The 18,942-nt window shown below is 40.7% G+C and overlaps 1 protein-coding gene across 18 annotated transcripts in view; it reads right to left on the bottom strand.

The window, feature by feature from the left end:
- adgrb2 (adhesion G protein-coupled receptor B2) overlaps nt 1–18,942 on the bottom strand; it is a 1,085,043-nt gene that overhangs the window by 310,814 nt on the left and 755,287 nt on the right. For all 18 annotated transcript variants that reach the window (XM_061882474.1, XM_061882487.1, XM_061882489.1 and 15 more), the window contains 5 exons: nt 15,843–16,037; nt 11,884–11,952; nt 11,576–11,684; nt 8,753–8,899; nt 471–558 (listed from right to left, as the gene is read on the bottom strand). In XM_061882474.1, coding sequence (XP_061738458.1) covers nt 471–558; nt 8,753–8,899; nt 11,576–11,684; nt 11,884–11,952; nt 15,843–16,037 — 608 coding nt within the window. The remainder of the gene's footprint in view (nt 1–470; nt 559–8,752; nt 8,900–11,575; nt 11,685–11,883; nt 11,953–15,842; nt 16,038–18,942) is intronic.

Here is an 18,942-nt window from a genome sequence, read left to right as displayed (position 1 = left end):
TGGACTATTCAATAATCCCTAACAACATTGATTTTGATACATTATTATTTTTTGAGCTATGCCAGCTATAAAGCAAAAGCACGAATGGCAGTTTTGGTGTTATTTAAGTCAACATTGCAACTTTTTCTCCTAACATTTCACCCCTTTGCTCTTTTACTCCACATATCACGCTTTTGTCTTCAAAATAAATTATTAGCCGCAGATGGACACCTCCTACCTGGGGAAATACAGTTTTTTTCCCCCCTAGATCCAAAACATCGGTGTGATTATTAGGCTGACGCAAGGAATTGGGCGTCAAGACCGAGGAGGAAGGGATGTTTGGAAGAGGAAAAGAGAGAAGAAAAGGCACAGAAATAGAAAAAGTAGCGAGGGAGAGAGATGGGGATGAAGTTTTCAAAGAGAATACAAAATAAAAACAACAAGCATAGGTAGCTGGCAAGGAGCCGAGACTTCCAAAGAGCGTTCCTCACCTTGGTGGCGGCAAAATGGCGCCCAAGGTTCGATACAGGATGGCTCCGATGACGTAGTACATGGTCGCCTCCGAGTCCGTCTCCGCCTCTGAAACAAAAAACATTCACAGCCTGTTAGCTTCCAATATCACTCCTTGTCAGGGCCCTCCTAAAAAAGGAGACAAGATCACATTTTCTAGACCATAAGGCAAATAAAAGTATTTTTTTCCCTAATGTACGGAATAATTCTGGTTTTGGTAACCAACCTCAAAACTATTTTATTTGGTACATGGTGTCGTGATAAGTGGGAGCACTAGATGGCAGTCACACATAAGAGATATGTGTTGACTGCAATATGACTCGAGTAAACAACGCCAACATTTTATATGTTCCATTGAAAATATACAACATTACACACGGCGCTCAAAAATCTTTTGAAAATGTTTTAGTAAGACTTTGGTAAGCTATGAAACCACAACGCTAGATGGAATGCACTGTGCTTCTACAGAGGAGTATTACTATGATGGGCGTATAAGCTAAGAGTGGAGGGGGCGTGGTCTACAGGTTTTCCGCGGAACAGGGTGCGGAAAGAACCGGCCTCGAAGTCAGCGACAGGTGAGTGGATGGCCCAGGTGGACCTTGTTATGTAATCACCTGTCGCCTTTATTAGCAGCAGCCCGGACGAGACACGGAGTTGGAGTTGGAGGTGTTGATGAGTTGACGCAGGAGGAAAATACATTGTGCTGGAAGGCAGAACAGTATTGATTTTTAGGAGAATAAAAGAGTGTTATACCTAGTGAAGAACCCACTAGAGGGCATAATCTGGTGCGCTCTACGGTCCGGAAAATAAAGTACTTCCATTTTTTCGCTTCGCCCTGGAGGCCAGACACCAATGCGGATTTAACACGTCCGATTCACCCTTGCTCGAAAACAAACACAAGTGTAGCGTAAAAGAGGGTGTGGCCACGGAACAGGATGATCGCATTTGTAGCTGTATTTAGCGAGTGCGTTTGTTCCCTGATCGACGTGGCGGGGTTAGGAGAATGGCCGTGCCAGCAACCTGAGGGTTCCTGGTTCGATCCCCGCCTTCTACCTTCTCGTCACGTCCGTTGTGTCCTTGAGCAAGACACTTCACCCCTTGCTCCTGATGGGTGGTGGTCCCATAGGGCCTTGCATGGCAGCTCCTGCCATCAGTGTGTGAATTGGTGAATGTGGAAAACATGTCAAAGCTCTTTGAGTACCTAGAAGGTAGAAAAACGCTATACAAGTATCACCCATTTACCATTTAATCAAATAAAGCGTTGGTGGGAGGACTCCCCGTGAGAGTGGATGTCCGCCTCCACAAGGCCAGGGGCATTACCGCCTCTTTTTTAAGGCATGTGACAGAAGTAAAATGAAGACAAACGCAAAATTAGAGCGAAAAGGCGTGACTTAAGAAGAAAAGGCTGAAGAATAAAAAATATCTGTCTTTAAATATATGATTTAGTCTTTTTTTTAGTCTATTCGGTAAATGGGTTATGCTTGTATAGCGCTTTTCCACCTTCAAGGTACTCAAAGCGCTTTGAGACTACATCAAAATTCACCCATTCACACACACATTCACACAGGAGCAAGGGGTGAAGTGTCTTGCTCAAGGACACAACGGACGTGACGAGGTTGCTAGTAGGTGGGGATGAAACCAGGAACCATCAGGTTGCTGGCACGCGCCACTTCGTCCCCATTTTTCAGGGATCTCAAGCTGTGGTTTGAGATCCCGGGCGTGGCCATCACAGCTGCTCACTGCTCCCCTCACCTTCCTGGGTGTGATCAAGGGTGATGTGTCAAATGCAGAGCGTAATTTCACCACACCTAGTTTATGTGACAAAAAAATATATATAATTTTTTTGTCCTTTGCATTCGACCCATCCCCTTGTTCACCCCCTGGGAGGTGAGGGGAGCAGTGAGCAGCAGCGGTGGCCGCGCCCGGGAATCATTTTTGATGATTTAACCCCCAATTCCAACCCTTGATGCTGAGTGCCAAGCAGGGAGGTAATGGCTCCCGTTTCTATAGTCTTTGGTATGACTCGGCCGGGGTTGAACTCACGACCTACCCATCCCAGGTTGGACACTCAAACCACTACGCCACTGAGTAGGTAACTTAACCCAGGGGTGTCCAAACTTTTTCCACTGAGAGCCGCACACTGAAAAATCAGAGCAAGCGGGGGCCATTTCATAATTTTTATTTTAAAAACCATTACAATATATGTATACAAAATATACATTCAGGCCTGCCCTGCGATGAGGTGGCGACTTGTCCAGGGTGTACCCCGCCTTCCACCCGATTGTAGCTGAGATAGGCGCCAGCGCCCCCCGCGACCCCATAAAGGGAATAAGCGGTAGAAAATGGATGGATGGATGGATGGACATTCAGGCCTCCACTCAGTAATGATCCCGGGGACCCCAAAGGGTTTTAGTAAAAAAAAAAAAAAAAAAGAATTAAAAATGTGTCAATATTCAGTATTATAATTTTTAATAGTATTTAATAGTATTACAATTTTGAAATCTGAAGATCAACATAAAAAAAAAATGGAAAAAACACAAAATATGCAATATTTTCAACCAATAACTTTTTTAGGTGGAATATTTTAGATTACATAATAATTGGAGCCTTAATTCTTGATTTTGATTCATTATTATTTTTTGAGCGATGACACTTAAAGACAAATCACACAAAAATAATTGTGGATCCAAAAGTTATTAAAGTGTTAAAAAATACATAATACTGTTTTTTTACTGTTTACTTTCAGCACAATAATCTCGAGATCGACTTCAGATATATCCGTAAATTTTAAGGGTAATTGTTGTTTATGTTTTGTTTGTTTGTTTTAGGCCCTTGTTTAAAAAAAAAAAAAAACAGCATAGTTTTTTTACATGGCAAAACACAAAATATGCAACATTTTTCCCAAAAAATATCTCAAAGTGGAATATTTAATGTGACGTGATCGAAGCCTTGAATAGGTCAATAATAAAAAATGACATTGATTTTGATTCATTATTATTTAAAAAAAAAGAAACAGCCTGCATGGCAGCTTTTTGTTATAAGAGTAAGCATTGCAACAATTTCTTGTTACATTTCACCTGTTTGCTCTTTTATACCACTTTTTATGTTTTAAATTTTTTTCAATTGTATTCCTAAAATGTGCCGTTAAAAAATGGCCCCCGGGCCGCACTTTGGACACCCCTGACTCAACCTAACTTAAACCCAATGTTGCTCATCCTGGTGGTGCTTAGAGAGAGAAAAGGGTGATATCACAGTGACAATCAAAAGACTTAACAGTTGAAAAAGATTCTCTCGTATCAACTTTAATGGCCCTAATTAGATTAAAATATGTCTTAATGGCTGCTGCCTTTCACTTTTCACTCCTATTAATGATCCACTTAAAAGTACCAAGGTCGGCGCTGCTAAATTGGAAATAATGATCTGATGTCTGCGGAGCTTAAAGTCAAACAACAATTACTTTGACAGGAAGGCACCAAACACGGATGCCAGAGGGGAGGATTTGTCTTGGATAGACAATCGGAAACATTTAGCATGTGAGGCAGGGGTCTCAAACTCAATTTACCTGGGGGCCACTGGATGCAGAGTCTGGGTGGGGCTGGGCCGCGAGAATGTATTTCTTTAAAAAAACATTTTTAAATGTCTTTATTTTTATTAAACACAAAATGGATGCATGGATGATACAGCAGAGGATTGGGAGAATGTCATGTGGTCGGATGAAACCAAAATAGAACTTTTTGTTATAAACTCAACTCGTGGTGTTTGGAGGAAGAAGAATACTGAGTTGCATCCCAAGAACACCATACCTACTGTGAAGCATGGGGGTGGAAACATCATGCTTTGGGGCTGTTTTTCTGCTAAGGGGACAGGACGATTGAACCGTGTTTATATATATATATATGCAGCTTATAGTACAGGGCAGCTAATATATTGACTTTTGATATTGTTGGATATATTTTTATTAGGGCTTATTTACTCTTATAGTCCACAAAATACAATTAGCCCCAAAACATCACCACTTCCTGAAACAGTGACCGCCAATTCAGGCCTTTTAACGTGCAACAATCACAAAACGAGCCTGTGAAATTCTGTAGGGACTATTTTTTTTTTTCGCCCATGCGAGCCAGGTGGATTAGTCCTGATAAAAAAAAAACATCTCACAAATCCACTTGGCTTCACATAATAAAAATGGGTTTAAAAAAATGCACCAATTGTGGTTTCGTGAGCAGACACAGCGACACTCCTGAAAAGAAAAACACGAGGGCACTTTGTATACAATGGAGCCTCCCAGGGAGAGTATCACTGATGTTACCATAGCAACAGTGAACCTAGCAACCAGTGGGCATTAAAAAAAACTGTCACTCATTAGCAGCAGTTTGCCTACTTCTGCATTCTTCCCAGTTTCTACCGACTCTTCAAGAAGTAGATGTTTTTTTTTTGTCCAAAACAACAGCCAAGTAAGCATGGAGGCCATTGATGAGGCGTTCAGGTGCCAGTCAGAGAGTCAGTGTCATCAGTGGAAGTCAAAGATGTCAGACAGCTCACTTCTCACAGCCGCCACTTTCTCAGGGCTGTAATTTGGGCAGGCACGACAGACAGGAAGTCAGCCGGTGTAATTTCGTGTGAGACGTGACCTTGGCCTTTTTTTCTGTGTGTGTCTGCCAATCCCGACAATGCTTTCTTCTCTACCGGTCTTTGATGCTTTTAGCACGTGCCGCTCTTTACCGTGGAGTCGGACCAGCGGATTTAGGTCGCGTTTCGCTCGGTTGGTGAGACTGGGTCCCGTCGTTCTGAACGTCAACATTGCCACACGAGCCCTCGCTTGTGTCGCACTCTTGACAATATACTGTAGCTGCTGATCAAAGAAACTAACTAATTGAGTCGAAATCGAAATGGTCAAAATTCCCTCCCCGGGACTGAGTTCCACAAGTCCCAGGAAGAGCCAAAATGAGAAAGATGCGGAAAAATTGTCAAAATGCTCAAATTTCCCTCCCCGGGAGTGAGTTCCACAAGTCTTAGGAAAAGCCAAAATGACAAAAATGTCAAAAATACCCCCCAGGATGACTCCCAGAAGACACGGGAAGAAAAATAGGTCAAATGTGGAAAAATGGTCAAAATTCCCTCCCCGGGAGTGATATCCAGAAGTCTCGGGAAGAGCTAAAAGGAGAAAAATTACAACAACAAAAAAAAATGGGATGACTCACAGGCGACCTGGGAAGAAAAAGGCAAAAACAGGCCAAAATGTGGAAAAATGGTTGAGATGGTCTCACAGGAAGAAAAAGTCAAAAACAGGCCAACGTCTGGAAAAATGGTCAAAATTACCTCCCCAGGTGTGAATTCCACAAATCTTTGTTAGAGCCAAAATTAGAAAAATGTCAAATACCTGCCGGGATGACTCACAAGCAACCCGGGAGAAAGGGGCAAAAACAGGCCAAAATGTGGAAAAACGGTCAAAAATCCCTCCCGAAAGTGAGTTCCACAAGTCTTGGGAAAAGCCAAAATGAGAAAAATTAAAAAAAAAATAACCCCCAGGATGATCACAGGCAACCCGAAAAAAAAAAAGGCAAAAACAGGCCAAAATGTGGAAAAATGGTCAACATTTCCTCCCTGGGAGTGAGATCTACAAGTCTCGGGAAGAGCCAAAATGGTCAAAATGTCAAAAAATGGTCAAAATTCTATCCCCGGAGTTAGTTCCACAAGTCTCGGGAAGAGCTAAAATGAGAAAAATGTCAAAAAACCCTCTGGGATGACTCACAGGTGACCCGGGAAGAAAAAGACAGGCCAAAATGCTGAAAAATGGTCAGAAATTCCCTCCCCGGGATTGAGTTCAACAAGTCTCGGGAAGAGCTAAAATGAGAAAGAACGTCAAAAATCCCCCCCAGGATGACTCACAGAAGACACGGGAAGAAAAAGGCCAAAAAAAAGGCAAAAATGTAGAAAAAATGTCAAAATGTTCAAAATTACTTCCCCGAAAGTGAGTTCCACAAATCTCCGTCGGGAAGAGCCAAAATGCGAAAAATTTCCAAAAATTGGCAAAATGGTCAAAATTTCCTACCCGGGAGTGAGTTCCACAAGTCTTGGGAAGAGCCAAAATGAGAAAAATGTCAAAAATACCCCCCAGGATGACTCCCAGAAGACACGGGAAGAAAAAAGGAAAAAGGCAAAAATAGGCCAAATGTGGATAAATGTTCAAAATGGTCAAAATTCCCTCTCCAGGAGTGAATTCCACAAATCTTTGTGAAAGCCCAAATGAGAAAAATGTCAAATACCCGCCGGGATGACTCACAAGCAACCCGGGAAGAAAAGGGCAAAAACAGGCCAAAATGTGGAAAAATGGTCAAAAATCCCTCCCGAAAGTGAGTTCCACAAGTCTTGGGAAAAGCCAAAATGAGAAAAAAATAAAAAAATACCCCCCAGGATGACTCACAGGCAACCGAGAAAAAAAGAGGCAAAAATAGGCCAAAATGTGGAAAAATGGTCAACATTTCCACCCCGGGAGTAAGTTCTGCAAATCTCAGGAAGAGCCAAAATGAGAAAGATTTCAAAAAATGGTCAAAATTATCTTCCCGGGAGTTAGTTCCACGAGTCTCGGGAAGAGCTAAAATGAGAAAAATGTCAAAAATACCCTCTGGGATGACTCACAGGTGACCCAGGAAGCAAAAGGCAAAAACAGGCCAAAATGCGGAAAAATAGTCAAAATTCCCTCCCCGGGATTGAGTTCAACGAGTCTCGGGAAGAGCTAAAATGAGAAAAAACGTCAAAAATCCGCCCCAGGATGACTCACAGAAGACACGGGAAGAAAAAGGCAAAAAAAAACCCAGGCCAAAATGTGGAAAAATGGTCAAAATGTTTAAAATGACTTCCCGAAAGTGAGTTCCAGAAAGCCAAAATTATAAAAATGTCCAAAAATTGTAAAAATGGTCAAAATTTCCTCCCCGGGAGTGAGTTCCACAAGTGTTGGGAAGCGCAAAAATGAGAAAAATGTCAAAAATCCCCCCCAGGATGACTCAGCGGTGTCAGAATATGACACTTCGACATTTAATTCTATATTTGTAATGACTTAAGGCCTCCTGTAGTCCAAGGTCAATATAGCTGCTGATCAATGTAGATCATTTAAACGTGTGTAGAAAATGTATTTTTATGCAACTAACCAAAAAAAAAAAGGTTTTAAATTTGAAAAAAAAAAAAAAAAAATTTCAAACCATAAAAAGGATTTAGTTGTACATAATTTATTGGTTACAAATCAATGTTTAGTTATAAATCTTTTTTTTTGTTAGTTGATTTTTTTCCGTTTTCACTTTCAAATATTTTGGGGGAAAAACTAGTTTTCTTTGATAAATCCTTTTTTTGGTCGGAAAATAGTTTTTGATTGCAGATATATTTTTTGGTTGGAAATAGTTTTCCTTTTATATCAAATCATTTTTTACAGTTTGAAAACCCTTTTTTTTACTCCTGAACTTCAATTTTATGAACGAGGCCTCCTCTGAAGGCAGCATGAGAAGCCTTTTTATCGGTCGGTTTGGGCTGATGAAGATACGGGCGTGGATGCGTGATACCGACCAGTAAAAAGGCTTCTCACATATTGATCAGAAATTATTCGTAACAACAAAAAAGTAACCAAACAATATTTAAATGTTTTTCAAACTCAAATGATATAAATAGTCAGGTGGCTAAGCAGTGACACCTCACTTTGACTCCCCCCAGGTAAATGTAGTCCAAACAATACCCTGATTGTGTGCTAAACAACATTAAGACGGATGAGACCGTGGCTACCTGCAAACAAGCAGACACTTCCAGCTTTACCTGCACTTTGCTTTGCATTAAACAACCAAAGACCAATTTACAGCAATTGAGTGTCTCTTTTCGAACGAACTCAAAGCCGTGCAACATCTCCAGGAACCCTCGGGAGACTCTTCCCGGCGTAAATCTGCCTCGGCGCTGCCCTTCCACTCCCCTTCACTAGTCGTCTGTCTGCCTCGACCAGACACATTCCTAAATGCATAAATTTGCGCTGATAGTAACACTTCTTGTCCGACTTGTCTGACCTTGACTGAAGAGGGTGTTGGGCGCCGCGATAACGCGTCGCTAAAACGTGTTGAGACAGAGCGGGTGAAGTGATAACTCAATCTTATCCAAAAGGATGACTCGGGGCTCGGTTTTTGCAGCCTGACCATAGAGACGCTCGCGGTGACCGTTTCGTGTCAACAACACCCGATATGGTCGCGCTTGAATGGAAAAAAGTTGCACTTGTTCTGTGTCGTCCTACCTTCATTTGGGACGGTGAAGACCTCCTTGGGTATGTAGAGCTTGTCCTCGGCTGTCCTGGCCCAGTCCTTCATCCCCCTGCGGCCCTTCATGGGGAAGTTAATATCGCTGGAAACCGCTGACACAGGCTCTCGCTGGATGGTTATCACTGCGCAAACAACAGACGGCGACACTTAGCATGCGGCGCGGCGGCTGGCAACTGAGGTGTTATTGACACGCTGCTACATGCCCATCATCTTGATGGGCATGAGGCAACTTGTCCGAAAAGGAGTAGGAAGAAGCAGAGTTTATCTAATCCCAAAACTTCCACTATGTCACAATGTTGAAGGGTAACTGCAATTTATTTGGAATTTTAGCCATCATTCACAATCATTATGAGAGGAAAGAACCTTCAAAACAATATGCAATATGTACAATATACACACTCCAAGTATATACAGTAATATATATATATATATATATATATATATATATATATGGATAATGTAGTAACAGTCACCTTCATAACAATATGTATTATGTACAACACTGCAAATATATACACATATATATATATATGTATATATATATATATATATATATATATATATATATATATATATATATATATATATGTTTGTCAGAATATGACACTTTTACATGTAATTCTATATTTGTAATGACTTAAGGCCTCCTGTAGTCCAAGGTCAATATAGCTCAGTTCTCTCTCATACAATAACAATGTTACTACAGTGTGGTTATTATACAGGTATATATATATATATATATATATATATATATATATATATATATATATATATAATGTAGTAACAGACATCTTCATAACAATATGTAATATGTACAATATAACACTGCAAATATATATATATATATATATAAATATATATATATATACACATATAATATGTAATATGTACAATATACACACTTTAAGTATAAATATATATATATATATATAATGTAGTAACAGACATATTCATAATAATATGTAATATAAACGTTATTTACCCGATTTTGGTCTTTTTAATGATTGCCGGAACAAATTTTTCCGCACATACAGTATTTCCATTTCCATAGCAACGCACTTCCCAAAACAAATGTGTGTTCCTACTTCCAGAAACAAACACGGTAGTGTTTTATAATCTTGGTAAAAGACAACAAAGACGATTATTTTTGGACAAATGAGCATTCTCAACCTTATCTTTTAGAAGCTGAACATACGGAGGATGAACGACTGCTTCTAGAAGCAAGGGCGGAGGAAGAGTGAGACGTCGGAGCAGACGGAAGCCGAGAGAGTGAGGTCGGCGTGACACAAAGCCGTAAATGTGGAATTTGAAGCCATGCTATATCAACATAAATGGAGTGGTAACCCAAATAAACTGGAAAAAAATTACTCGACCATTGAGTGAGTAACACTTTGTATTGATCAAGATGATGTGTGTTAGTACGACTACAGTACATACACTTTCTGGCCAGCTGTGTCCAAACAAAACATGAAATACTACTTTACAGATATTGTAATATGATTTTTCATGTTTTTCGCTCAGTACAGATTGGTGTCTTATCACAGTGTTGTCCATTACTAACTAAAACATGTTTTGTGTTGATGTACATTCTAGCTTATCTATTTGCGTAGCTAGCTTTTACAGCTAATACCGTAGCACGCCGATGTGTTAGTACACTAGAAAAATAGTTCCTCAGTGTTCACTCGTACAATAACAATGTTACTACAGTGTGGTTATTATACAGGTTACAGAACGTAAATGAAGTACTGTTGACTCTTTTTGAATGCATTTTAAAGTGATTTAATGAGAATTTCCAACCATATCTTTTAGAAGCTGAACATACGGAGGATGAACGACTGCTTTTGGAAGTGAGCACGAAGGAAGAGCGAGACGTCGGAGCAGACGGAAGCCGAGAGAGTGAGGTCGGCGAGACACAAAGCCGTAAATGTGGAATTTGAAGCCATGCTATTTCAACATAAATGGAGTGGTAGCCCAAATAAACTGGAAAAAATTTCCTTGACCTTTGAGTGAGTAACACTTTGTATTGATCAAGATGATGTGTTTTAGTATGACTACAGTACATACACTGTCTGGCTAGCTGTGTCCAAACAAAACATGAAATACTACTTTACAGATATTGTATATGATTTTTTCATGTTTTTCACTCAGTACAGATTGGTGTCTTATCACAGTGTTGTCCATTACTAACTAAAACATGTTTTGTGTTGATGTACATTCTAGCTTATCTATTTCCGTAGCTAGCTTTTACGGCTAATACCGTAGCCCGCCAGATGTGTTAGTACACTAGAAAAATAGTTCCTCAGTGTTCACTTGTACAATAACAATGTTACTACAGTGTGGTTATTATACAGGTTACAGAACGTAAATGAAGTACCGTTGACTCTTTTTGAATGCATTTTAAAGTGATTTAATGAGTATTCCCAACCGTATCTTATAGAAGCTGAGCATACGGAGGATGAACGACTGCTTTTGGAAGAGAGCACGAAGGAAGAGTGAGACGTCGAAGCAGACGGAAGCCGAGAGAGTGAGGTCGGCGAGACACAAAGCCGTAAATGTGGAATTTGAAGCCATGCTATTTCAACATAAATGGAGTGGTAACCCAAATAAACTGGCAAAAAATGTCCTTGACTTTGTATTGATCAAGATGATGTGTGTCAGTACGACGTGACACAAAGCCGTAAATGTGGAAAGTCACGTGACCGGCTTGCCTATTATCTTTCAAAAAGTCTCAGATGGATGAATGAACTTTAGTAAAACATTTTGATGTACTCGTATGTATTTATTTACACAGCACTTACTCAGGTTGTTGGTCACCACCAGGAAACTCTGAAAAGGCTTTTGGGCCTCGCCGATGAGATGGATGAAATCCTCCAGAGTTCTCATCAGCAGGGCAGCGCCGGGAGCGACCTTTCACAAAGCAGAAAAGGGTCAACATCGTCAACCTTGTGCGTCTCGGAGTACATTTGTCATCTCCAGAAGTGTTCAAGCTCAAGGGCGCCAAGCTGGGTCAAAGACGAGTCATAAGGATGAAGTAACAGGTGGTCCCAATAATGAAACACTTAACGATGGATGGGGTAAAAAAAAAAAAAAAAAAAAAAAACGTCACCTGATGCACATCCTCCCACTTGTCGAGGTTTTCCATGTCCAACATCAGGCTGATTATCTGGAAGAATTTCTGGAAGAGTGAAAAAATGCGGAAAATAAACAACAGTCAGGAGTGTCCAAAGTTTGGCAGAGGGGCCGTTTGTGCTTGTTTTGTTGTATTTTTTTTATTGGCCCGAGACATATTCTACAAACATGAACCCGATTAGAACATAAATATATATTAAGATTGTTGCCCTAGGGCAGGGGTCGGCAACCTTTACCACTCAAAGAGCCATTTCGACCCGTTTCCCAAAATGAGGAAGACAAAGGGAGCCGCAACTATTCTCGCCAATATCTGCTGGTGGTCACCCAGATGACAACAATAAGGGCATGCTATGAAGCAATTGCCTTAAACACCTTCTACAACATGTACAAACTGCTTGCCAGTCCAGCAACATGTTGTGAGAGGCTTCCGCAGATTCACGCACACGACTGGAAGGCATACTGGGTGACACAGAGTACAGCGACGGTTGTGATATAAACAACTTTAACACTCCTACTAAAATGTGCCACATTGTGAACCCATACAAAAGAAGAATGACAAACACATTTCGGGAGAAAATCCTCACAGTAACACAATAAATACCCAGAATCCTTTTCATCCATGAGACATCCTGACTGTGTTATACACCCCGCGAACACCAAACCCCGCCCACTTCAACCAGGCAGGGATAGGGGGGGTTTGGTGCTCGCAGGGTGCATAACATAGTCAGGAAGTGTCATGGATGCAAAGGTTTCTGGGTATTTGTTGTGTTGCGTTTATGTTGTGTTACTGTGAGGATTTTCTCCCGAAATGTGTTTGTCATTCTTCTTTTGTGTGGGTTCACAATGTGGCGCATATTAGTAGGAGTGTTCAAGTTGTTTATATCACAACCGTCAGTGTACTCTGTGTCACCCAGTATGCCTTGCAATCTCATACATGTGCCGATAGAAGCAGGGAAATGCATGTGTCCGGTCGGCACGCAAATAGCATTCCGAGAATGGCGGGCGTGATGACGTTAAAGAGGACGCAAATAGCATTCCGTGAATGGTGGGCGCGATGACGTTCAAGAGGAGGTAAAGAGTAATATCTTCCCGGCACGCCCTTAATATTGTAGTCCAAGGGAAAATTGGAGAACATTGACTCCGGGTGATGTCCAGGAGAGGCATTGAATTCCGGAATTTCCCCGCAAAAATCTGGGGGGTCGGCGATTGTGCAGCTGAGCCGCATCAGAGTTGCCAAAGAGCCGCATGCGGCTCCGGAGCCGCGGGTTGCCGACCCCTGCCCTAGGGGAAACTGGATAACACATGACACACTGACAAAGCTTAACCTATTTCTACTATAACAATCTACAAGGTTAAATAGTTGGCTTTTCTTACTTACCCTGCATTTATTTATTTATTTGTTGTATTTCAAGTAGGGCTGGGATACACTCGATATATCGCAAATTTGTCTCTGTGCAATAAAGAAAATGACTATATTGTGATATTCGAGTATACGTTCTCAGGCAGTTGCTTTTAGCTGCTGGCATTACACTACAGGCGTTTCCCGCTCTTTCTTGTCTCTCAACTGAGACTTAAAACAAGCGCTCCTTCTGACATACGTCACCTACGTTTACGCCCTCGTGGAGCAGAGAGGTAGCAGCATGGGTAACATTAGCTGTGGTGTGAGTGGTAATACGAGAGAAAGAAGGTTTGAATCTGGTAACAAATGAAGGAAGAATTAATTCCCAAGAAAAACCGCAGGGGGTCCATCGTCAGGCGGTGTTTTGGCTTCAAGCGGGAAGATGTCGAACAGACAACCGTAATTTGTCAAGTGTGGGGCAAAAGCGTTGCTACGAAAAGTAGCATTACTGCTAATATGTAGCATCATTTGAAAAGTCACCCGCTGCAGAATGAAGAGTGCTTGAAACTCCGCATGTCAACATCTCGGCCGATGCCACACCAACAAAATGTGCAAGCAACCATTGCCACATCAACACCGTATGAAAAAAATAGTCAAGAACAGAAGGAGATAATGTACGCAGGAACCTACCACATAGTGAAGGACATACACTATTTGATTTCCTATTATGCAGCTCATTTTTATTTGACACTTAATGAAATATCTTGTGTGACATCACTTTATTTGTTTTAAACTATTGTAGTGGCGTTCTGTACGATAAGTGCACTTTAATTCAGTGTTGTTTTGATATGTGATCTGACTGACATCATGCACAAAAGTGCACTCATAACTTGTTTTAAAATGTCTCCGACAATCTTGCACTTTCTGTTTTGAAAATGACATGAATGTTTGTGCCACTGCTTCATAACTGTTTAATAAGTAAAATTTTGCTAAATTGACTTAGTTGTGGTTTCCCTATCTGCATGAAAGTTTAAAATGAGCATACATTAATACATTATGAACAAGAATTTATAATGCTGTGATTATATGCATCAAGCTATTGCAAGGAATTTAGGGATTCCTGTCAGGCTTGAACTTGGTCTTGGTTTGCTTTCCCGAGATGCAAAGCGAATGGAGTGGAAACGGCGTGAAGGTAAAGACATCTTTATTTTAACACTAAAACTAAAAACAGGAACTAACAAAAAGCGCACACAATGGCGGTACAAAAAACTGGGCTATGAAACAAAAGACTAGCACAAAGGCTATAAACTACAAACATGAAACAAAAACACTTGCGCAGTTGCATAAATAACAAAAACTTACGTGGACAAAATGGACAGCATTGCAAGGCATGAAGCAGATAATCGAGGTCGTGAATGAGGTGATGTTGCCAGACTGACTAACTGGTAACTGTGGCTTAAATAATGAACATGATAAGTGAAAACAGGTGTGAGACAAGACAGGTGAGCTGATTGGTTGTCATGGTAACAAAACAGGGAGTGAAAAAAAGGAACTTAGAGTCCAAAGGGTCAAAAGCACCTGGTATTCCTAGGCAGTCTCCCATCCAAGTACTAACCAGGCCAGACACTGCTTAGCTTTGAGAACAGATAAGATTGGGGATGCTCAGGGTAATATGGCCATACCAAACTCATGATCAGACATGACAGAAAACTAAATCAGTTGGCATGGTAAGACAAACAAGGAAATGCAAAATAGAACTAAATGTCCAAAAAACTAAACATAGCATGACCAAAACAAAACATGAACCATAGGCGTGACAATTCCACCATTTACGCTCCGTAATATCATCAAAATGTTCAGAGAATCTGGAGAAATCACTGCACGTAAGCGAACACCAACATCGAATGCTCGTCACCTGGCATCAAAAACCGACATTAGCGTGTGAAGGATATCACCACTCTCTCCACACATATCCACGATTGGCGCATTTGAGCAGCTTGATATTTCTAATTGAGTACAAAACTTTTAGGAAAGTCGGCAGGGAATCAAACAAGGTTGTAGTCGAACTTTCACATACTCGTAATATCCAATTATATTAATTATTAATTACATATTCAATCTTTTAATATCATATGTACACACACACTTATATACATATACTGTATACACATATATGTATATACTGTATATATATATATGTGTGTGTGTGATAGATAAATGATAAATGGGTTGTACTTGTATAGCGCTTTTCTACCTTCAAGGTACTCAAAGCGCTTTGACACTACTTCCACATTTACCCATTCACACACACATTCACACACTGATGGAGGGAGCTGCCATGCAAGGCGCCAACCAGCACCCATCAGGAGCAAGGGTGAAGTGTCTTGCTCAGGACACAACGGACGTGACGAAGTTGGTACTAGGCGGGATTTGAACCAGGGACCCTCGGGTTGCGCACGGCCACTCTCCCACTGCGCCACGCCGTCCCTTTTATGATACATTGTTAGAATATACAGAAAGTTACACTTTGGAGGTTAACACACGTATTTGTTCATTTATTTTTCTGGATTCACGAGGTGTGTCCGGCCTGGGCCTACCTGCACGTCGTCAGGAGCTGGGATGTAGGTTGCTCTTTTGAAGGTGTCCGTCACATTTCGCAAGATCTCCGTGGAAAAGAGAAGGTCGCCACTGTAGTAGCTCCTCCCCTGCAAGAGCTCCAGGAGACTTCTTACGATCTGAGACATGCCCTCCCCGGCCAGGGTCCTCTGACCCTTCGCGAGATGCTCTCGTAACTGCGGAGGCAGACGCAGACGGTGAGTGCGGGAAAGATATAGAAATATTTGTTTTTGTTTTCTTGTACTTTGCTGCGCTTCCAGAGAGGACGAGATGTGTTTGTGCACGGCAGATGTTCCTGCCTGAGCTTAAAATAGGCGAGTGGGGCGGCAGAAGCACTTTGGGGCATAAATTGGATCTTATCATTGCTAAGAGGAATGAGGAAAGTATGTGTGTGTGTGTGTGTGTGTTCTAGCAATGCTGACTTAATGGGGACATGGCTCTGTTTACACAGTCACCTTTGGGGGACCTCTGACGGTATGGGGACAAAAAATTAAAACAGGTCGCCTAAAGGGAAACCTTTTTAAATGATAGTCAGATCCATTCTATATCCTTTTATAGAATGGATATAGTTGTTTGTAACTCCTTCTATATATGGTAGTTGGAGTTGCAGACAACTTCATTACTGCTCAATAGCAGTTTTCAGTAATGCCACAGAAGATGCAGGATTTGCTTTAACATTTACAGTGGGGCAAAAAAGTATTTAGTCAGCCACCGATTGTGCAAGTTCTCCCACTTAAAATGACGACAGACGTCTGTAATTTTCATCATAGGTACACTTCAACTGTGAGAGGCAGAATGTGAAAAATGATGTTTCCACCCCCATGCTTCACAGTAGGTATGGTGTTCTTGGGATGCAACTCAGTATTCTTCTTCCTCCAAACACGACCAGTTGAGTTTATACCAAAATGGATACATGGATTATACAGCAGAGGATTGGGAGAATTTCATGTGGTCAGATGAAACCAAAATATAACTTTTTGGTATAAACTCAACTCTTCGTGTTTGGAGGCTGTTTTTCTGCTAAGGGGACAGGAAGATTGATCCGTGTTAAGGAAAGAATGAATGGGGCCATGTATCGTGAGATTTTGAGCCAAAACCTCCTTCCATCAGTGAGAGCTTTGAATGGTTGACCAAATACTTATTTTCCACCATAATTTACAAATACATTCTTTAAAATTCCAACAATGTGGATTCCTGGATTTTTTTTTCCACATTCTGTCTCTCACAGTTGAAGTGTACCTATGATGAAAATTACAGACCTCTGTCATCATTTTAAGTGGGAGAACTTGCACAATCGGTGGCTGATTAAATACTTTTTTGCCCCACAGTAAGTGGGTAAACTTCCTATAAGAGCACAGCTGTAGTGCTGTATTCTGAGGATCATGACATTTTTAATTTGAACTTTTTATTTTATTTTATTTTTTTTAAATGGTCCTCAGTAGTCACATACACATTTGTGTGAATTATGCAAAATTGTTTAAATTTGGTCCCCATGAACCATATTAACTCTTTTTCCCCAGGGTCCCCAGTAAGACTGAACAGCACATTACTTCATCAATCCAGAAATTTAAAGACCTCATTTTTTTATGCTTCCACAACCTGTAGAAAGGGTGGTCCCCACAAGTCATGATCAAAAACTTGGTCCCCATTCCAAATGATAACCTGTGTGTGTGTGTGTGTGTGTTGCAATGCTTACTTAATGTGGACAATGCTCTGTTTACACAGTCACCTTTAGGGGACATAAAACAGGTCCCCTAAAGGGAAACCTTTTTAAAAAGGTTTAACCATTAATAGTACTGTGATTCTGTACGGTATCCATCCTTAGTTAAAACGAATATATTTTTCCAAAAACAAGATCTGGTTTAGTGTTCCTTAGGATGACATTTACATACAGCAAGATTATAAAACATTATTACCTTAAATTTGGTCCCCATGAACCATATTAACTCTTTTTCCCCAGGGTCCCCAGTAAGACTGAACAGCACATTACTTCATCAATACAGAGATTTAAAGACCTAATTTTTTAATGCTTCCACAACCTGTAGAAAGGGTGGTCCCCACAAGTCATGATCAAAAACTTGGTCCCCATTCCAAATGATAACCAGTATGTGTGTGTGTGCGTGCGTGCGTGCGTGCGTGCGCGTGTGTGTGTGTGTGTGTAATGCAGAGCGAGCTGTAAAAAAAAATTTTAAAAAATAGAGTACAGAAGATAACATCAATCAGAGAAAATTAATTATTGACTCCTGGTATTAATGGACGTTTGGAACAGAAGGTAACAGTGCAATCAAGTCTTCCACGCCACAATCTCTAACTTCCCCACACCCCCCACTTCCACGCAACAACAGCCCCCCTATAATCTGCCGCGCCGTAGTGGAGGAGGAGAGGGAAAGGTAGGAGTTCACGGGAGTCTGGCTGATGAACACGTTCATTAGCGCTGTTCATTAATTGATAAGTGGGAGCGCGCGGCTCTGGAAAAAGCTAATTATAGATACCGGGATAGCTTGACGAAAGACACTATTTGGAGCAAACTTTGAAAGTCCGTGGTGGCTGAGGTCACCTTTACAGGTTTGGTGTTATAACGGTGATACCTGCAGAAGATGTTATTCATCTATTTACCTTTTTTTTTCATTTTATTTTGTATTTGTTTCTATTACTCCAGGGTTTCTCATTGTTTCTCATTGCATCCCAGTGGGTTGAGTTTTTTTCTTGCCCTGATGTGGGATCTGAGCCGAGGATGTCATTGTGGCTTGTGCAGCCCTTTGAGACACTTGTGATTTAGAGCTATATGAATAAACTTTGATTAATGATTGATTGATTATTTAACAGCTGTCATTTCTTGTTTGTTGTATTTACAAATGTATTCATTTATTTGAAAAGAAGTGTATGTATATTTTTTTCCCCGGCAGCTGTCATTTATTTATATTTTTTATTCATTTATTTGTGTAATTTATAATAATTGTATTTGTTTATTTTTCATTTCATTTTTTTAGCAGCTGTCATTTATTTTTTATTCTATTTATTCAATGATCTTATTTTATTTTCATTTATTTATTTATGTTATGCAGCTGTCATTTGTTTTAA

Source organism: Nerophis ophidion, linkage group LG21 (genome assembly GCF_033978795.1).
Source record: "Nerophis ophidion isolate RoL-2023_Sa linkage group LG21, RoL_Noph_v1.0, whole genome shotgun sequence".
NCBI lineage: Eukaryota > Metazoa > Chordata > Actinopteri > Syngnathiformes > Syngnathidae > Nerophis > Nerophis ophidion.
Note: the sequence above shows the minus strand (reverse complement) of the source record. Positions and strands in the feature narration are given on the sequence as shown.